Source organism: Populus euphratica, unplaced genomic scaffold, assembly GCF_000495115.2.
Source record: "Populus euphratica unplaced genomic scaffold, PopEup_1.0 scaffold125.1, whole genome shotgun sequence".
NCBI lineage: Eukaryota > Viridiplantae > Streptophyta > Magnoliopsida > Malpighiales > Salicaceae > Populus > Populus euphratica.
Genome location: NW_011500014.1, coordinates 52,835 through 73,644, shown reverse-complemented (window position 1 = coordinate 73,644; position 20,810 = coordinate 52,835). Strand labels below are relative to the sequence as shown.

Here is a 20,810-nt window from a genome sequence, read left to right as displayed (position 1 = left end):
GTTTATTTATCTAATTATTTTGTGAATTATGGATAACAAAGGAGACAAGTCTATGCTAGCATAGTGGTGATTTTTTTTTTAAATTCAACTCCAAGTTTTTTAAATAATTAATAAAACCCTCTTATAAAAAATTAATAATATATATATATATATATATATATATATATATATATTTATATTGTATCCATCTAACTCCAAAACAATTTCTCCACACTAAAAAATATCTTATAATGGGATTTTCAGTAATTATTATTATTATTATTATTATTATTTGTTCTTTCATTCACAAATAAGAGCATCTTATTTGTGAAATGGGAACCCGGTTCAATGTCTGAACCGGGTCTGAGAAGCATGGGAGAGAGCCACTAATGAAAAACATCTTAAGCCTAAAACCCTAGCATCCAAACTTATACTCGCTTCACTGAATTCCCCGCAATAGGCGCTCCAGCACTGCTGCTCTCTTCAGGTTTGCCTTCCCATCTCTTTTCTATTCACTAACATTTTGCCTTCTAATGATGATATGATATACAGATTGTTTGTTTAATCAATCTGAATCAAACATGGGTCTCTTTTCTTTTTCTAACGTTGTTTTGTTTCATATCGCCTTAAGCTACCATTTCAATTCATGGGTCTCTTTTTTGTTCCCATTGGGATTTATTCTTCGGTTGTCAGATTTTCGTAAAAATTAATGGTGGCATAGAAGTTCTTGTGAATTTTATATACTTTCGGATTAGTTTCTAAGATTATATACTGATTCTTTCACAGGTTTTGTGAATTTCTTGTCATCATGTCCTTGCTTCAAGTGATCACACAGGCCTTGGATGATTCTGACCATGTTGTCTCCCAATCTGAATACCCAATAATTTTAAACACAGATGATATTTTCCTCAATCTGAAGCCAGCACTTGAGAATCTGGATGCCACATCACTTGCCAATCCTGTTACTGGATGGCAGCTCTCACAATCTGATTCCCAACTCATTGATTCTGGAAAGAAATTCTACACTAAGCTAAAGCGGAAGCTCAAGGATCACAGTAATTTTAACAAGGATGGCTTCTTTGAAATTCTTATTCCATTTCTTGAGAAAATTGGGCACAAGGCTGGTATTGCAGTGGGGATCGATTCCTCTGATGCTGCTTATACTCGTGTGTTGATTGAGAAGGTTGGTTTTTCGATGGGTAGAGATGTGGCTGGTTTGGTTATGAAAGCGTGTATTAGTTTGGAGATCTGGGATTTGGTGGAGACTTTCATTGTTAATCGGATTGTGGATCACTCTTCATATTCGGATTTGGTCATGAGTGTTGTGATGAAAAGAAGGTCTGACTTGCTCTCCCTGACCATTCAACATGCTTCGGATTTTGGATTGTCTGAGTTGCTTTCCATTTTGAAATATTTTCTTTGTCCATCAAAGGATGCTCACAGTTGCATGGTGAATGTGAGGAAGGAATGGGAGAGCCAGGCACTGTTAGCTATTGAGATGGCAAGCGATAAGAATCTATCGGAAAAGAAATCACAAATAGCCAAAGATGCTTCAATATTGCTTATGCTTGCACATGATGGGTTCTTAACATCTGAGCTTTGTTTGCATTATTTACTGGCATCGCCAATTGTTGATGAAGCGATATTGACATCTGCAATTAGTAAACTGAACGGTAAAGAGATGATGAGTTTGATTAGGTATTTGGGGAAATGGCTCAGGAAGTATGAGATGTTTCCTCAGGCAGGTCCCTGTCCAAAGGCTTCATCTGCATTGGGTCTAAAGGCCTGTGATTGGGTTCCTAAACTTGAAGATATTGTCAGATGTCTTGGTTTAGTGCTGGATGAAAACTTCTCCTCACTGGTGTTGCATCCTGGCTTCCATGAAGAACTGAATTCTATTGGGGGATTTGCTGCTTCTCTAGCCTCAGAAGCTAAACTCAGTTGCACTGTAGCAAATGTCATTGAGAATTTGAGAACCCAAAGTAAAGGTGAGCAGATTTAGGAACTTGGTAAAGCGATTAACGTTCTACAATCGATGTAATTTCACCTTCATTTTGGATTTAAGCAGGGTTAATACTAACATCTCTTGTATTTTTATGATTTCGGGACCAAAATTTTGTCTTCGGTGTTTGTCATCTTCTGGTAGACACAGTAGCTAGTGATTGCGTTGAACAGCTTAAATCAAATTTTTGTGTTACCCTGTTTGCGAATTTCTGTGTGGTCAATTCGTGGCTCACCTATTTCAGATGGGTGACAAAATGTCGGCATGTATTAGCTCATAAGATGAATGTAAAATTTTTGTTTGCCCACGTTTCATTGGTTTCCCGAGGCTTTTAAGTATCGGCTTTCGTTGAAATTTTTTGAGTGCCAGGTCCCAGGCTTGGATCTAATCTTCCGCTTGTGAAAACCTTTGTCTCAGGACCTGTATTAAGTATATTACTATGCGTATTCATGAATCAGTTTATTTTATATCCATGCTTCTACTCTACTCGTTCATCGAAAAATAGATTTAGATTTCTATATGAATTTCAGATATCCACTAATGTTCCTTGGTCAGATGGGGCTCGACCACTGGTAACCAGGCAGCATCTCTATGGCAAATCCATTGGCTATCAGCCTCTTGTTCATTTTTCTTGGTGAAAATAGGTGCCCCATCGGAAGAGAAGTTCAGGTGTAAATTAGTACTTGTTGATATTTGAGATTTTGAAGACTGCAGCACACACATGCCCCATGCGTTTGTTTGAGACGCAAGTTGACAATAGCATCAAGTCAGTCAAACTACCGGACAAAAATTACAATCGCTACGAACACAGTAAAAGACGTTAGTGCTGGAAACACATCACTGAAATTGTTGAGAAAACCACCATTGAAAAATGGGATGCAATGCGCTTTTTTTTTCAAATTTGACATAATTCGCGACAGTGTGAGACTGTGTGAGACTGTTTCGCTAAGCTGCAATAAATGTAAGACTTGTGTGAGACTGTTTCGCTAAGCTGCAATTTCATCAATCTAATAGGCATTCAATTGTAACAAAACCCAATAGAGAAATGGGTACAAGAGAGAGCATCATGAATCTCAGTCAGGGTGGCGCATTAGATGATTTTTTTAAACAAAAAAATCGAAGGCCAGATCCCTCATTAAATGAAAGCTTTGGGTAAGAAAATAATAGAAGCCCTGCCTATCACCTAAATAGATTCTTTTGAAGAGTGTTAATGAAAGCCAGGAATCCTGGCATGAGTTTGCGGTGGGACAAAATACACCAAGAAATATGCTTTATCAACTTCTTTTCTCATCCATCTCATCAAAAACCTTCTGTAAGTGCAAAAACACGGCCAGCTAAAGGCTGTGGTAGTCTTTGTACAGCTTCTTGGATTTCCTAGTAACCACAAGTTAAAATCAGCAATTTACTTGGGAAGATCAAAAACACTCACAACATCACGTGTAAAACAACAGATGAGAAACGAATAATCTCAGATTCACAATTTAATCCATGTGGTCCGTTCCAAAGAAATCATCGTTAGAATATAGATAGCAGAACTAGAAGAAAGAAAAAGTGAACGATTCCTACAAGTCAAATGGTGCTATCTAACTATAGGTCACTATCCAAGCACAAAGCTGATAATTTTGTCAGCTTGAGATTGGAATTCTAACATTTAATCATCTTCACAAAGCAGTACAAGAAGTTGTTTAAGGGTGAAAGTTCCTCATTTCTTGGAGCCCCTTTTCTTTACTTTAAAGGTTATTCCTACAGTTTGGATAAAGGCATCAAGCTATATCCCATAATAAGCACAAGGAACCATCAGAAATATACCTTCATTGTGTAACGAGCTGAAAAATGAATTAGAAGGATTGCTTTGTTCTGAAATTTGTCTGCATAGTTAACTATCTGAAAGATGTATAACAGAAACATAATGTTACTAGCTTGAAAAGATATGCATTGCAGGCAATAAAGAAGAGCGAGATAACTTTACCTCAAATAGATGAGTGTGCCCATAATCTCTTGCATGCTCAACTGTTACTGTGCCATCAACAAAGGTGCTCTGCACAAGACAGGGGACAATGATAAACATCCGTATGTCTTTAATGTAAATGCAACTAAAACAAGAAAAATTTCATCTAAAGTATTTCCAATCACCATAATGTTAGCCAGCTAGAGTTGGCAGTTTCATAAACAAAAGGCTAGACTATTTCAGTAATAATCAACAAAACTAAGGCTTAACAAGCACCGTGTGGAGTAAACATGCGAGTTTAATAAAATTAACTTTGATGCATCTTTTGTTCCTTAATTGTTTTCATTTACTTATTTCAAACAAAATATGTTATGGCCACTTTATGCATAAAAGTTCCTCTGAAATTCTTCGCAAATAAATATGAAGTTTGCCATTAAGAGTAGGCATTTAGAAAACAAAACACAATTCTTTAAAATATCTCATTAATAATCAACCAAACCATAACAAGTACCATGCAGATACCTTAACAAGTACTTTGCGGATATGAATTTTAAAAAATTATATTTGATGAGTCTTTTGATCCTTAATTGTTTTCATTTACTTATTTCAAACAATATGATTTGGCCGCTTTGACCATACCATAAATAATAGAGCTAAAAGCTCCCCAGTTATAGGCATTTACATCACCTAATTTATTAAATTTTACAACATCCCATTGCCTTGTGGTATTTATAGAGCTATAGAGTTGATAGGCAGTACACACCTCAATAAACAAAGACATATATACCCAAGGATAAATATTAATCCAACGGGTATGATCATGGCCCATATGGAAGCTTAAGCCACCAAAAGCCTCGCGCCCCCCTCCCCTCCCCCCCCAACCTCATTTTCTCACATGCAAGACACCCACAGAGGCATTTCAATAATTACTAGCCTTACTGAAGTTTATGCAAATGAGAAAAGAAAACGATCGAGTCTCCCAACATTTAAGCCATTCATTCTTGTTTGGTCTAATAATTCAGAGATGCACAAAACAAACACACATGGTTGAAAAAACTAGCAGCCTATAATCACCAACTAAAATCTTAAAGGCACAACATGAACTCCACACATACAATAGATAGCAGAAAAGTCCAACTCAAAAAGAAAGTGATCAAGGTAATGTAATATTCAACTACCAGCTGTAAGCTAAGCAGACTTCTACAATGCATGTGATTTTACTTGTTTATGATTACTACTTAAGAGCGCAAGTTCACTTCATAAACATAGGAATTGAAGATAAGAAAGATATCAAGTAACAAAATCAAGAAATAATAAAAGGGATGTACCTCCATAACAAGAACCTTGGCCCTCAAAACATCAATATTGGTTTCATCGATAATGAAGTCTGACATGGTGTCACCAGTAAAAGCGATCTCAGGTGAAGTTACAGTGTTTGTAATCTGTCCATGAGCAAATTCTTCAGGTGATGAATAACATATAGAAGATCAACTAATCTATAGTAGCCTTAAATGCAAAAATCATAATCATGAAAACCTAAATGTCAGTGATTTACTCTCTATCCTCCCCTCCTAACATGAAGAGAAAAAGGGGTTGTTATAATAAAAAACATGCATCATGACTTGCATTAAAAATTTGCGAGAGAAATGCATTAAAGTTAAGCTTAAAACATCTGTTGGGGAGTTTGGAGGGGAAAAATCAACTAAGGCTTTATGAATTTGGTTGAAAAGAAAAATGTTTCTTCCCATCCAGTAACTGTAAAGACGAACCTCAACACCTGATGACTTCAAGCTTTTAATCTCATTCCCAGAAAGGCCAAGGTACTCCTGCTTAAGTTTCTGTTTCACAGAGTAAACCACATAACCCTGCAATACCTCAAGTAGAGTACCAATCAAATAACTCATCATGGCTAAAATTAGATGCTCAACCAAAAGAATATTTCTTAAAAATTAAGAGAAATATAAGAGCAACCTGACTTTGAATTGCGTGGTACGTCTTGAATGCTCTTACTTTAAGGTCCTTTCTCACATAAAACTCTTGTCCTAGAATTACAAGCTATGTTATCAATACGAGTCAACATTACTAATAAATGAATGTAACCAAGGGAAACTAAAACATACAGCTAAGGACACAATACATTACCAACATCGAGTGCGATAAGGTGATGCTTGAGCTCTGACCCATCAAGTCTCCTATGCACCTCAAAGAGTTGCTCGACAGTTTCTTTGATGCAAGTCGGCACAACAACTGTTGGAGGCTTCATTCGGTATAAGCCACGGGTGGCAACATACATAGGCAGTCCTCCCTAACAAAAAAGCTTGGATTCAATTCCCTTGCAAAGACATTACATCTAACAAAAAAATTGAAATCAGAACCAAGAACATTTCAGAAGGATAAAAAGGGAGCTATATTGAGAGAAACTTTCTTGAAAAATAAAAAATGAAGGAAAAGAAAGAACTGACAATATGATCCATGTGAGCATGAGAGATGAAAAGGAAGTCCTGTGAGATAGCGCGTTGTGGGCATCGACCAATATCGAAAGCCATATTGAGAGAAGAGAAAATAATGCAAGTTTCATGCCCTCCTATTGACAGTCCCTCCACTGGGTACCCTTCAATTATTCTTTTCTTCTCTTCTTCCTTTCTCTTTTCCCGAACTGAATCATCACTCTCGTTCTCTTCTCCTCTTTCTTTTCTTCTTCCCATCTCTTCTCTTATGGACAAATCGCCCACGGAGCACGAGCTAGAAGGGAAGAACAAGGGGTTTAAATTATTGGGCAAATCTTAGATTAGTACCCCCAACTACATGTAATTTCTTAATTAGGTCCCTTAACTACTGAATTTTCAATTACAAATATGTAAAATTACACCTAAAAAACAAGGACGGTAGTTAATAAAGACTATTTTTAGGTGTTGATTTATTGTGATGTTGCTTGTGAGTTTAAAGGGTATGAACATATATTTGATTATGTTAAAACCGGGTTTTATATTGGTTGGACTCATCAAGAATTATGGTTGCACTTGTAGTTGAACAAAAGTTAAAAAATTAAGCTTTGCAATAACAACTCACCTCATTTTTCTAGATTTATTGACAAAATACATATCCCTAAAAAGAAAAATAAAAACGGTTGAAATATTAAACTTTCCAAAACCTCATGATTCATCTAAAAATTTAGAGTAAAAAAACTTTATAATTGTTTTTTGACCAATCCAATCCCTTAATTTTCTCACAAAATATTCGAGATTTTTGTTTCTTTTAACTATCTTCTCTCCTTTACTGGAAGAAATAATTTCTTTTTTTTTTTTACTTGATATGCCTTTCCATTTTTTTGGTCTTGTTGATCTATTTTAAAAGGTGTTTTTTTCATTTTTTTTTATTATTTTCATCGTGAACAGTTTGATATATTTTGCATGCTTATCTTCTTCACAAACGACACCAAAATTAATTCATGATCAGGAATCTCCTTGTTTTGTAGTTGTGAAAAAAAGAAAGAAATGAAGTCCATTTTTTTATTGTTTCTTACCATTTTGTATTTATTGTTGATGAATCTATTTGCAGATCTGAGTTAATTTTGGAGGTATAAGAACAAGTTGATCCTAAAAAATTGTTTGGGAACAAAAAGAGAAGTTGTTATAAAATTGAGTATGTGTTTTTTTTTCAAATATTTAACTAATTACTTGTTTTTAATAATACATTAATTAAAGTTTGGGTGTTGTGTATTATTCTTGTTTAGAATATTGTAAATATATGGTGTTGTGAGGTAGGTTAATTTACCACAACCATTTCTTGCTCGCATGTAGATATGAAAAAAAAAAAATTGGATGTTATGAATTAGGTTAATTAACCATCTATATTTTTGGGTCCTCTACATTTCTATCTCAATAATAGTATAAACTCTGTTGATTGTTCTTATTTACAAACTGTTAATTTTGATTCTAGTGTTATCATTTTAGGCAAAAACTATGCTGTTTCATTTTAATTTTTTTAGGACTTAATGTTACAAAATGCTCTGATTAGTAGTTTCTTTTGAGATTTAAGAATTGGGCTACGAGGGTTTATAAGAAAGAATCAACAATTTCTTGGTTTGACATAAAGAGTAATTGCAGTCAAGTTGTTTGATGTTTGGTCTGTAAAGAGTTTTGGTTGAAGAAACTATGCAATCTATTTATTTTTTTCATTACTTTGGTGAAGGACGATTGCAATTATCTCATGTTATATTAGATAAAAAGGCACTAGTCTTGTTTATCAACACATCATTAATATCAAATACAAATATACAATATGCCTTATCTCTTATTTTTATACCAATTTTTCATGAAGATTTGCAGAAGTGATATGTAATGATTTTGTTATAGTATTTTGTTTTATGGAAGGGCTAGAATTTTGATAGAATGATAATTAATTTTAGCTGATGTTATATATTGCATTTCATGTTTGATCTAACTACTATCATATATATATTTGATGGTCTTAATTCATTTTTTAGATTGAAAGTCCTTTTCTTTTCATTTCAATGTTGTTTACTCTGCTGATTGTTAGAATACTTGTATGTTAACTATACTTCCATCCAAGATTAGTCAAATTCTAAGCATGTTATAATTTATTATGTTTGCTTTCAAATATGTTATCCAACTAGGAATGGAAGGTACTAAAACTATAAATAAAGCTACTTAGACTAAAGAAATATTGCATGCCTTTTATGACCTTTGTATCAAGGCTATTAACATGAGAATGAAACCAAATACTCATTTCAACAAAATTAGTTGGAAATATTTGTTTATAGCTTTTAAAGAACAAATTGATCATGCATTCACTAAGGCACAACTAAAGAACAAATGGGATGCCTGTAAAAAAACATTAGAGAAAATGGACAAAACTCATTTCTAAAACTGGATGGGCTGGAGTAATGAAGTAGAAACAATTTCTACTAATGATGAGTGGTGAAAAGCAAAACTTCAGGTTATTTGTTATGATTCTTAATCTTTAATTTGTTTAAATCTCACTTTAGTAATTAATAAATTATTTGAAGTTGCATGAAATTATTTCATTTGTTTTGGATAAGAAATAAAAGGAGCAAAAAAGTTTAGGCAAGTTAGTATCGAACCATCTTCACGTATAAAGTTTTATATAATGTTCTTAAATATTGTTGCTATTGAAAAGTATGTGTGCCACCATCGTCTAGAGTCTTGTGTGATGATAATGTTGGTGTTGATGGCAATCAAAATGCCAATGTGAAACAATTTGATTCAAAAGAAGAAAGCGGTGATTTGGAAAAGGATGAAATTTCAAATTTTACTAATGATGTTTGTAACATGGTTAGAGGAGTTAATATGTCTAGCAATAACAACACATGTAGTAGTGGCAAGAGAAAAAAAAAAGAGAAGGTTTTGAGGTTCAAGTTGGGAAGAAAAAAGAGTTATGGAATTGGGTTACAACTACTGTCACGTTGGGATCAATTGGTTGACAACATGTCAAATAATAATGATTTAACATTTATTTGCAAAGATAGAAAAATGATATAGTATTCTTGAGGTTATAGGTGAGCTTTACTCAATTGAAGGAGTTAATATTGCAGATGATTTTCATGGGTTTGCTATTGAATTTCTAGGTTTGAGAAGGAAAAGAGAAATGTCGTCAACTACGAGTAATCTTGAAAACAAGATGAAATGGTTGTAGAGAATGTATATACAACGTAAAACAACTTTGACTGAGAGGTATATATTAATCTCCAATGCATGATTTCATTTATTCTTTGGTAATATTATCGAGAATGTTATTTAACATGTTTTGAAATTTTGTGTCATTTATATAAATTTACAGATTAATATTGTGGTAGTTTTCTCAAGATAATATGAAATAATAATTCCTTTATGTTGGTTTGAAGAGTGTAAATAAATTTAACAATTGAATCTATTAATTATAGAACATTAATATTTATTATGTTCAAGTTATGAAAGGTAGATTAATTTAGTTAAAAACTTTAGTGTTATTTAATCATTATTGAGTATAATGAATTACGATCTTATTAAGTAATTTAGGGAAAATACTATTCAATTTTCCATGAGATTGGTTGATAATGTGGACAATGTTTTTAGTTTTATTTAACATAACAAATTTCGCTTATGAATTCCATTAGTTGATGATACAGACAAAGAGTGTAGCTTTATGTGACAGAACAAATTTGGCTTACGAATTATTCTATGCAGGAAATCCGATTATAAGAAAGTTGGATATGTGCAAAATGTTATATAAATATTGTATCCTTCCAATAACAAAAATGATTTAAAGAAAAATATAAACTATATATGAATGTAATTAATTGTAAGGAAAATGAGAAAACATAACAAAAAGTCAAAACATTTTAAAAAAAATATCAATCATATATCACAAGATGCATAAATCAAAAGCTATGATCTCAAAGCTAACAAGTAATTAATTATGGCAAATTGAAGGGATATGAAAACTTTTCATATGCTGACAAAATACATTGCATTACATGTTGTACACAATTTGCACAAGAAACAAATAGAAATGACATGACTTGATAAATAAATTAAAATGTTTACAAATGGTGTAGACAAATAAAGGTTTAATGAATGAATTACTGAAGAATAAAATATGTACAAAAGATAACAACAAATGCAAAGAATTATTGTTGTATTGAAATTTTCCATATAATAGCAATGATATCAAGGTCATGCCATGCATAATGTCGATACACACTTGCAATTTCATCAATCACATATGTCTCTATATTCTATATAAGGCAATGTTTCTTTTCTCCAAGTTAATAAAATATTGTTGCAAAAGAATAGCTTTTCTACAAGAATTGTTTACACCTCATAGCATAATAAAAACACAAAGGGAAATAATCAATTTTTTATATGTTATTATTCATTTATTTTTTCCATATATGTTTGGTTTTTGTTATTGTGTTTGATTCGAAAAATTGGTGTTTAATATTATTCATTTGTTTATTTATTTAGAATTATAAATATGAAAGATGTACATTTTAATGCAATATTTAGTAAAGATCTTGATGATGATTATAAAAATATAATGAATCATGTTGTTGATAATATTAATTATCATGGTGGTGATGATAACGGTGGCTCAAGAAGGGTTGATGATGATGGGAAAAATGACAATAACGAGGACAGTGATGAGGATGTTGAATCATTTTGGAGGTGAGAAACTTATAGTAAAAGGTTAGTTACTTGTATAATTGGGGTAATAAACATGTATTATATTAATTATATGCATAAATAATAGTATATGTTTTCATACCACACAGACATATGTTGGTTGACTATCGTTTTAAAAGGATATTGGAAACAATATATTAACATGTTTAGAAAAGGACATATCAACTTTGTTAAGCTTGTGCAGTGATTTACAAACAAAGTATGGGTTAAAATCTTTGAGAAGAATAAGTGTTATTGAAAAAAGTTGCTATATTTCTATATATAATAGCATTAGGAGCATCAAATAGGGAGATTCAAGAGCAATTTCAATATTCGGGTGAAACTGTTAATAGATTCATTAAAAAAGTCTTAATAGCAATATGCTTGTCTACGATGGATGCCATAAAACTAGAGAACCTCAATTTTACAAACACTCAACTAGAAATTGCAATGAATCCAAGATACATACCTCATTTCAACGTAAGACAAATGTTTGTTGAATGTGAAACTAAATTGTTTTCAACATGCTAGCAAGTAATGACATTATTATTATCATTGGTTTTCATGTAAAATTATATTGGTGCAATTGATGACACACATGTGTGGGTTTGCATATCAATTAAAAATTAAATTTCATTTATTGAAAGAAAAGTGTATCAACTCAAAATATAATATCTGCTTGTAGTTTTGACATGTAATTCACGTTTATGTGAGCAAGATGGAAGATAGTGCCAATGATATATGTATTTGTCTTGAGACTATAGATAATAGAAATATAAAATTTCATAAATCACCATAAGGTAGTTATATGATAGAAATTGTTATGTAATTATAAGTATAATAACTTGATTTTTATTTAGTAATATTATGAAAAATTTAAAATTTTGTTTGTAATTAAAGGTAAATGCTATTTGGTTGGTGCTGGATATCCTAACTAGTATGGGTATTTAGATCTATATAAAGGTGAGAGATATCACTTACAAGATTTTAGGTGTCGTGGACAACCAAGAAATCGGTAAAAAGTTTTAAATCGTGCATACTCATCGCCACATAATGTGATAGAACGTTTTTTTAAAGTATGGAACAAAGGTGGAGGATTTTACAAAACATGTCTGCTTATCCATACAAATAATACTGCATAATTACATAAGAAGCAGATTGCATGATAATGTAGCATTTGTAAAATTTAATGGCAATCCCAATTTTATTTCTGATTATATTTTACTTGATGTTGATGCACACTCAGGATGAAAATTACAGGCTTCGTCGAATGAGTTTTATACGTGATGGAATTGCATATAATTTAATGGAACAATAAAAAATATTTTGTATAAAGTATTGTTTATTTCATGTCATTGTAGTAGTAGTTAAATCTATAATATTTTAATTAAAAATCATAAATATTAATATATGTCCATTTTTAGTCATTTTATAACTTCATTTTGAAAAATATTTTTAACCAAATACATTGAGCTACTTTTTGTTTAATCTCAATTTCAATTACAGTTTTAATCAAACATATATTATATCAACTCAACCTCAACTAAAAAATATATTTTATTAAATAATTTCTTTCAAAGCACAACAAAAAAAATTCCATAATGCTAAATACACTCAATAAGATCTCCAATTATCTTAGAAAGAATCTCTCGTAACTAAAAATTTAAGTGTTATGTTTTTAGCTATCAAGCCTTAAGTTTTATGATTTTATGTATTCACTTAGAAATTTCTTATGATAGCTGATTAGTACTTAAAAATGTATTTTTATCAAGGTTTTATATCATCATTTTGCACTTGAAGTATTAATAACTCCTTAACTAAAACATGTTTTATAATAATATATCTAATAATATAAGATACCTTTAATTTGTGGTAAATGTTCATTTTAAATACAGGCCTATCACATAAATGAAAGGATTGGTTGATGAATTTAAGAACTGAAATTGAAGGGATAAAGAGATGGCCAAACTTAGAAAAGAGATGTCAGCGTAATCCAAACTAGAACACTATTCGGTAATTGGGTCATATCTAGAGTTATAGATCTCAGATTTAGGTCTCCTTTATATGGATGGAAAGATGAGACATAGGTCTACAACTTTCATATGGAGCCCAAGATCTAAAAAGGCCATTTTCAAGTCCAAATTGTTGCAACAATAAAGAAGCCCGAATCTGTCCTCCAGCCCGAGCACTGTTCAGTATTTTAGCCATATCTGGAGTTCTAGAAGTCGAAATGAGCTGAATTTTTTACACAAGAAAGCTGAGATAATTTCCTACAATTTCATGTTATCAAGTGACTCTAATTTTGACATTATCAATAACGTTTTGGGCAGACAAGAGAAGATAAGGATTGTCACCAAGTCAAGAGTTGGTCACCCACTCATTAATTAGTCATCAAATCAATAGTTCTCAATTTTGGCCTATAAAATGAGGCATTTGCCATGCATTTAGGCATCTTGATGTCCAGATCAAAATCATGCTCTTGCTTTCACTCTTTGTATTTTTTGTAATGTTTATACTTTGCTTTCATTAATATCAAGTTTATGCCTTTCATTTTATTTCCTTTACTTAGTTAACTTTTATTTTATTTATGTTCTTATTTTGTTTATCTATTTTTCTTTCTTTCATTATGTCTAGCTAAGTTTATTATGTCAAGGTGAAAAGGTTACACTAATGGTGTAAGAATAAGTATAGTGTAAACTTAATATGGACTTTAATGTTTGATACTAACATGTTTTATATTTGTTATCTTGTTCACTCTTTAATACTTTGTTTGTTAAATGAATAATCTTGATTTATGTTGTATAACACTTGGTACAACAAATGCTTATCATTTTCATAGCCCATACTGTATGGTATAACCGACACCTGAGCTATGAAAGGAACTTGATTTGCTGTTAATATAAGTTATAATCATTAATACTTGATGAAATTTACAAGTATTAGCATTAATTTAATAAGATGACTAATGTAATCATGTTAACAATCTATAATTTGATTGGAACCTCCTTTATGTGTGGTTTCCAATTGAATAATAAGAGTTTATACTATACTTGTTTGACATATCATTAGTGGATCCTCTAACCTTGACATTATTTGTTATCATTGTTTAATCCTTACGTTAATTTTCCATCTCAAAGTTCTCATCAACTTTTCTTCTTCTTCTTCTTCTTTTTTCTTTATTATTATTGTTGTTGTTGTTGTTGTTGTTATTATTATTATTATTATTACTACTACTACTACTACTACTACTATTAGTACTACTACTACTAGTAGTATTATTATTGCTACTATTATTATTGTTGCTGTTATTGTTACTATTGTTGTTGTTTATAATTCTTATTTATAATTTGTACAATTAACCTCCCTGTAGTTCGACCCCGGTCTTGCCGGGTTATTTATTACTTCGACACTCCTGCACTTGGGAGAAGACAATAATCTTTTGGTCGTGTCAAGTTTTTGGCGCCGTTGCCGGGAGGTAAGTTTTGTATAAATTATAATATTTATTTTATTTTCTCTTTTCACTTTTCTTGTATATAACTTTGTTTCTTTTCTCTTGTTTCTTCTTCTTTTGTTTTCTTTTTCCTTTTATTCTATTCCTACATGTGCATAATAGTGTGGTCACGTACATCAAGTGGTAGACTTTGTAGGGTATCCTTGTCATTTTCAAAAAATATGGTCGAAGAAGATAATCAATCACTTTATAATGAGAATAATAAGAATAACCGTGCTAGAACACTTAGAGACCACATGAATCCTACAAGAACAAGTGCACCATCATGCATAGTTTTTCCTCCCGATGCATCTCATTTTAATTTTAAACCAGGTATTATTCAACTTTTATCTTCTTTTCATGGCTTAGAATTGGAAAATCCATGCTTGCATTTAAGGGAATTTAAGGAGGTTTGTAACACATATAATGATTCAAATTGTAGCATGAACACCATCAGATTAAAGCTTTTTCCTTTTTCATTAAAAGATAAAGCTAAAACATGGCTACAGAATTTAAGACCAGGATCCATTCGTGCTTGAGATGAAATGCAACAACAATTTTTAAAGAAGTTTTTTCTATCTCATAGAACAAACTCTTTCAAAAGACAAATCACCACTTTCACTCAAAAACCAGGAGAAACATTTTACCAATGTTGGGATAGGTATCAAGAGTTGCTTAATACTTACCCTCATCATGGTTTTGAAACATGGAGATTGGTTTCACATTTCTATGAAGGGTTAACACCTAGAGATAGGTAAATGGTTGAATTGATGTGCAATGGAACTTTTGAAGATAAAGACCCTGGTGAAGCAATGGAGTACTTAGACTTGTTAGTTGAAAATGCTCAAAATTAGGACACCGCGGGTATTTATGAGGCACCGAGTAAAACTCAACCTCATACATCTAGTGGAGGTATGTACAACCTTAGGGAAGATCATGACCTTCAAGCCAAGTTTGCATCTTTAGCTAGAAAAGTCGAGGCACTAGAATTGAAAAAGAGTGGTCAATTAAAATCTGTTGAAAACGTTGTATATCAAATATGTGAAATAAATGAATACTTAACCAATAATTGTCCAACCTTGCCTTTTTTGAAGGAATGTCTCCATGAACAAGCCCATGCTTTAAACAGTTTCCAAATGTCCAATCATAACACATACTCGCAAACATACAACCCTAGTTGGATAAATCACCAAAATTTCAGTTGGAAGAGTGACAATGCATAAATTTCACCACCACAGTTTCAAGAACACCATAATTTTCAAAATTCTTATGGATATGCACCTCCTTATGCTCCACCTCCTATAAGAAATTTTGAGGAAACTTTGTATGCATTTATTGAAAAGCAAGAGACAATCAACACTCAACTTGCTCAAAGCATAACAGATTTTAAAGATACTTTTGCAAAATTCACATTTGCTCTCAATTTTGAAGAGAAAGGTAAGTTTCCATCTCAAACACAGCAAAATCCTAAGGAGCAATACAATGCAAATGCAAATAGTTCTAGAAGTCAACACATGGATAAAGTCAAATCAGTCACTACTCCTCGGAGTGGTAAGGTTATTGAAAAACCCTCTCTTGAACCTTATAAGAAAGATGATGAGTCAATCTCTAAGGGTAAGGAAGGGGTTGAATCTGAAAATTACAAAGAAAAGATTGATTCTCCGCCAGCACTTCTATTTTCTCAAGCCATGACCAAACAAAGGAAAGTCAATCACAACTCTGAAATTTGTGAAAATTTCAAACAGGTAAGAATCAATATACCTTTGTTTGATATTGTTAAACAGGTTCCTTTCTATGCTAAATTTTTGAAAGATCTATGCACTGTGAAGAGGAAACTGAATGTGAAAAAGAAAGCCTTTCTAGCTGAACAAGTAAGTGCTATTCTTCAGAACAATAATGCTTTGAAATATAAAGACCTTGGTTGTCCTACAATTTCTTACTTTATTGGAGAACATAAAATTGAAAGAGCCTTACTTGATCTTGGAGCTAATGTGAATTTACTTTCATATTCAGTTTTTCAAAGTCTCAATCTAGGTGAGTTAAAACCAACTTCTATATCTCTTTTACTTGCCGATAAATCTATAAAAGTGCCTAGAGGAATAATTGAAGATGTGTTAGTACAAGTCGATAAATTCATTTATCCTGTGGATTTTATTGTTTTGGACACACAACCTGTTGAAGTATGTAATTCATTTCATGTTATTTTAGGACGTCCATTTCTTGCAACTTCTAACGCATTGATTAATTGTAGGAATGGACTGATGAAGCTATCATTTGAACACATGACATTAGAGATGAATATTTTCAATATTTGCAAGTAACCTGGAGATGATAATGATTTATAAGAAGTAGATCATATTGACGAATTAGTTTATGATCAACTTGAATGTACTTTAAGTAAAAATGAGTTTGAGGAATCTGAAGATTTGCAAATGATTTATTCTGAGGAAGAAATCACGAATGAAAAAAGCACCGAAAATGTTGATGCAAATCTTTTGTCGGCAGTGACAACAAATTCGACATCTGACATCACACCAATCGATCATTACTTTCCTAATGAATCCTTACTTTCTCTTAGTCCAATGCCTTGGTATGATAAAAATATCAATTTTCTTGCTTTAGGAGATTTGCCAGCTGATTGAAGTACCAAAGACAAAGAAAAGTTTTTGAATGAAGTGAAGAACTTTTATTGTGATGACTTTAACTTATTCAAATATTGTCCTGATCAAATATTTCAAAGATGCATTCCCGACAATGAGGTAAGTAGTGTCATTAAATTTTGTCATTCTGAAGCATGTGGAAGTTATTTCTTGTCAAAAAAGACAGCTATAAAAATCTTTCAAAATGGATTTTATTGGCTCACCATGTTTAAGGACACGCATGCATTCTGCAAAACTTGTGAAAATTGTCAAAAAGTTGATACTGGTCAAAAAGTTTAGTTTTATAATTCTCAACTTTATGCATTCCCTAGAGAGCTAAGATCAAGATGGAGCAATCTTTACGGGGCCTATGATATTGAGAATTCAATGAATGATAATGTTTTTAAGGAAAATGAACATCGTTTGAAAGCTTACTTTGATAATTTTCCTAGTGAAAATGAATCAACTGGTTTGAATGATCTTGTAGATAAAGGTTGATTATTTTATTTTTCTCACATTGTTTTTGTGTTTTTTTTTAGTGATTTTTGCTAGTTTCTCTCACCCCGGTTAAGTGGTGGACAACGGTACTCCGTGACTTTCAGTCGGTTCTTTCAGTTTTCCATAATAACTTATATCTGTGTATATATTTGTGCAATTTTTTGAATTTCTCCTTCAATTTTCATTTGAAAATGGACACTAATCTTGAAAAATTGAAAAAGTATTTTCCCGCTCTGCCTCAGAATGCGATTACAAAAATTTACCATGCTAGATGTGCTAGATGTGCAAGATCGAGATTGTTAATGAATCATGGAGTTTGATTAGTACTTAAAAGTGCATTTTTATCATGGTTTTATATCATCATTTTGCACTTGAAGTATCAATAATTCCTTAACTAAAGCATGTTTATAATAATGTATCTAATAATATAAGATACCTATAATTTATGGTAAATGTTTATTTTTAATGCAGGCCTATCACATAAATGAAAGGATTGATTGATGAATTTAAGAATTGAAATTGAAAGGACAAAGAGATGGCTAAACTCCGAAAAGAGATGTCGGTGTAGTCCATACCGGAACACTATTCGGTAATTGGATCATATCTGTATCTGTAGATCTCAGATTTAGGTCCACTTTATATGGATGGAAAGGTAAGACATAGGCCTACAACTTTCATACGGAGCCTAAGATCTAGAAAGGCCATTTTCAAGTCCAAATTGTAGCAACAACAAAGAAGCCCGAATCTGTCCTCCAGCCCGAGCTCTGTTCAGTATTTTGGCCATATCTGGAGTTCTAGAAGTCCAACTGAGCTGAATGTTTTACACAAGACAGCTGAGACAATTGCCTACAACTTTTATGTTTTCAAATGGTTCCAAGTTTGACGTTATCAATGATGTTTTGGGCAGACAAGAGAAGATAAGGATTGTCACTAAGTCAAGAGTTGACCACCCACTCATCAATAAGTCATCAAATCAATAGTTCCCAATTTTGGCCTATAAAAGGAGGCATTTGCCATGTATTTAGGCATCTTGGTCTCCAGATCAAGATTATGCTTTTGCTTTCTCTCTTTGTATTTTTTGTAATGTTTATGCTTTGCTTTTATTCATATTAAGTTTATGCCTTTCATTTCCTTTCATTTACTTAAGGGAATCAAACATTTCACTATCTACATATCAGTATCTGCAATGCGAGTTACTAAGCTTGTAAGGGTGTGTCAACACCTAATGCCCTAAGACCAAGTGGTCTGGGAGTCATTAGCTGAAAGCTCGTTACATGGGTTAAAGATGCATGGTGTTTTAAGTTATATGTATATATATATATATATATATTAAAAAAAAGAAGAAAAAAAATAATTATCCCAACCCAACGAAGTTTACCTTAAACATTAGAACAAAAACTTTGTTTTCTTCCAAGAAAAGCCTCATAATTATGTGTTGATATATTGAGCACAAAAGAAAGGTTTTATTAATATCTTGTTAAGAGATATTGAGCAGATATATAAATTTAATGAGAGTTTGTTTATCTGGATTGATTAATGAAAGTTGAATGATGAATACCTTGCTTTGTGGAATTTGCAAATTGCTTTTCTATTTTAACGCTTTAATTACTAGAGACTAATAATAAGCTGGTTGGGGGTGTGATTAGTACTTAAAAGTGCATTTTTATCAAGTTTTTATATCATCATTTTGCACTTGAAGTATCAATAACTCCTTAACTAAAGCATGTTTTATAATAATATATCTAATAATATAAGATACCTTTAATTTGTGATAAATGTTCATTTTAAATGCGGCCTATCACATAAATGAAAGGATTGATTGATGAATTTAAGAATTGAAATTGAAGGGATAAAGAGATGGCCAAACTTAGAAAAGAGATGTCGGTGTAATCCAAACCGGAACACTGTTCAGTAATTGGGTCATATCTGGAGCTATAGATCTCAGATTTAGGTCTACTTTATATGGATGAAAAGGTGAGACATAGGCCTACAACTTTCATAGGACCCAAGATCTAAAAATGCTATTTTTAAGTCCAAATTGTTGTAACAACAAAGAAGCCCGAATCTATCCTCCAGCCCGAGCACTGTTCAGTATTTTAGCCATATCTAGAGTTCTAAAAGTCGAAATGAGTTGAATTTTTTAAACAAGAAAGCTGAGACAATTTCCTACAATTTCATGTTTCAAGTGACTCCAATTTTGACGTTATCAATGACGTTTTGGGCAAACAAGGGAAGATAAGGATTGTCACCAAGTCAAAAGTTGGTCACCCACTCATTAATTAGTCATCAAATCAATAGTTCCTAATTTTGGCCTATAAAAGGAGGCATTTGCCATGCATTTAGGCATCTTGGTGTCCAGATCAAGATCATGCTCTTGCTTTCTCTCTTTGTATTTTTTGTAATGTTTATGCTTTGCTTTCATTAATATCAAGTTTAGGCCTTTCATTTTAATTCCTTTACTTAATTAACTTTTATCTTATTTATATTCTTATTTTGTTTATCTATTTTTCTTTCTTTCATTATGTCTAGCTAAGTTTATTATGTCAAGGTGAAAAAGTTACACTAATGGTATAAGGATAAGTATAGTGTAAACTTAATATGGACTTTAATGTTTGATACTAATATATTTTATATTTGTTATCTTGTTCACTCTTTAATACTTTGTTTGTTAAATGACTAATCTTGATTTATGTTGTATAATATTTGGTATAACAAATGCTTGGCACTTTCATAGCTCATATTGTATGGTATAACCGACACCTAAGCTATGAAAGGAACTTGATTTGTTGTTAACATAAGTTATAATCATGAATACTTGACGAAATTTACAAGTATTAGCATTAATTTAATAAAATGACTAATGTAATTATGTTAACAATCTATAATTTGATTGGGACCTCCTTTGTGTGTGGTTTCCAATTGAATAATAACAGTTTATACTATACTTGTTTGACATATCATTAGTGGATCCTCTAACCTTGACATTGTTTGTTATCATTGTTTAATCCTTACATTAATTTTCCATTTCAAAGTTCTCATCAACTTTTCTTCTTCTTCTTCTTTTTTCTTT

General features: G+C 31.9%; 2 protein-coding genes across 3 annotated transcripts; one reads left to right on the top strand and one right to left on the bottom strand.

Moving 5' to 3' along the window:
- The first annotated feature begins 353 nt into the window (after positions 1-353).
- LOC105141591 (uncharacterized) lies at positions 354-2,448 on the top strand. Its single transcript, XM_011048852.1, has 2 exons — positions 354-466; positions 766-2,448. Exon 2 carries the CDS (start codon positions 788-790, stop codon positions 1,979-1,981), a length of 1,194 nt encoding a protein of 397 aa, XP_011047154.1. The 5' UTR covers positions 354-466; positions 766-787; the 3' UTR covers positions 1,982-2,448.
- A 508-nt stretch (positions 2,449-2,956) lies between these two features.
- On the bottom strand, positions 2,957-6,740 carry TRZ1 (tRNAse Z1). 2 transcript variants are annotated; one of them, XR_845422.1, is made up of 9 exons: positions 6,392-6,740; positions 6,072-6,234; positions 5,901-5,971; positions 5,699-5,794; positions 5,258-5,371; positions 3,951-4,019; positions 3,791-3,865; positions 3,200-3,355; positions 2,958-3,157 (listed from the first exon to the last, which is right to left on the bottom strand). XR_845422.1 is itself a non-coding variant. In XM_011048851.1 (8 exons), exons 1-8 carry the CDS (start codon positions 6,632-6,634, stop codon positions 3,281-3,283), a joined length of 906 nt encoding a protein of 301 aa, XP_011047153.1. In that variant the 5' UTR covers positions 6,635-6,740; the 3' UTR covers positions 2,957-3,280. The 2 variants fall into 2 exon arrangements, 1 of the variants encoding a protein (XP_011047153.1); XM_011048851.1 differs by having other exon boundaries at positions 2,957-3,355.
- Between the last annotated feature and the right edge of the window lie 14,070 nt (positions 6,741-20,810).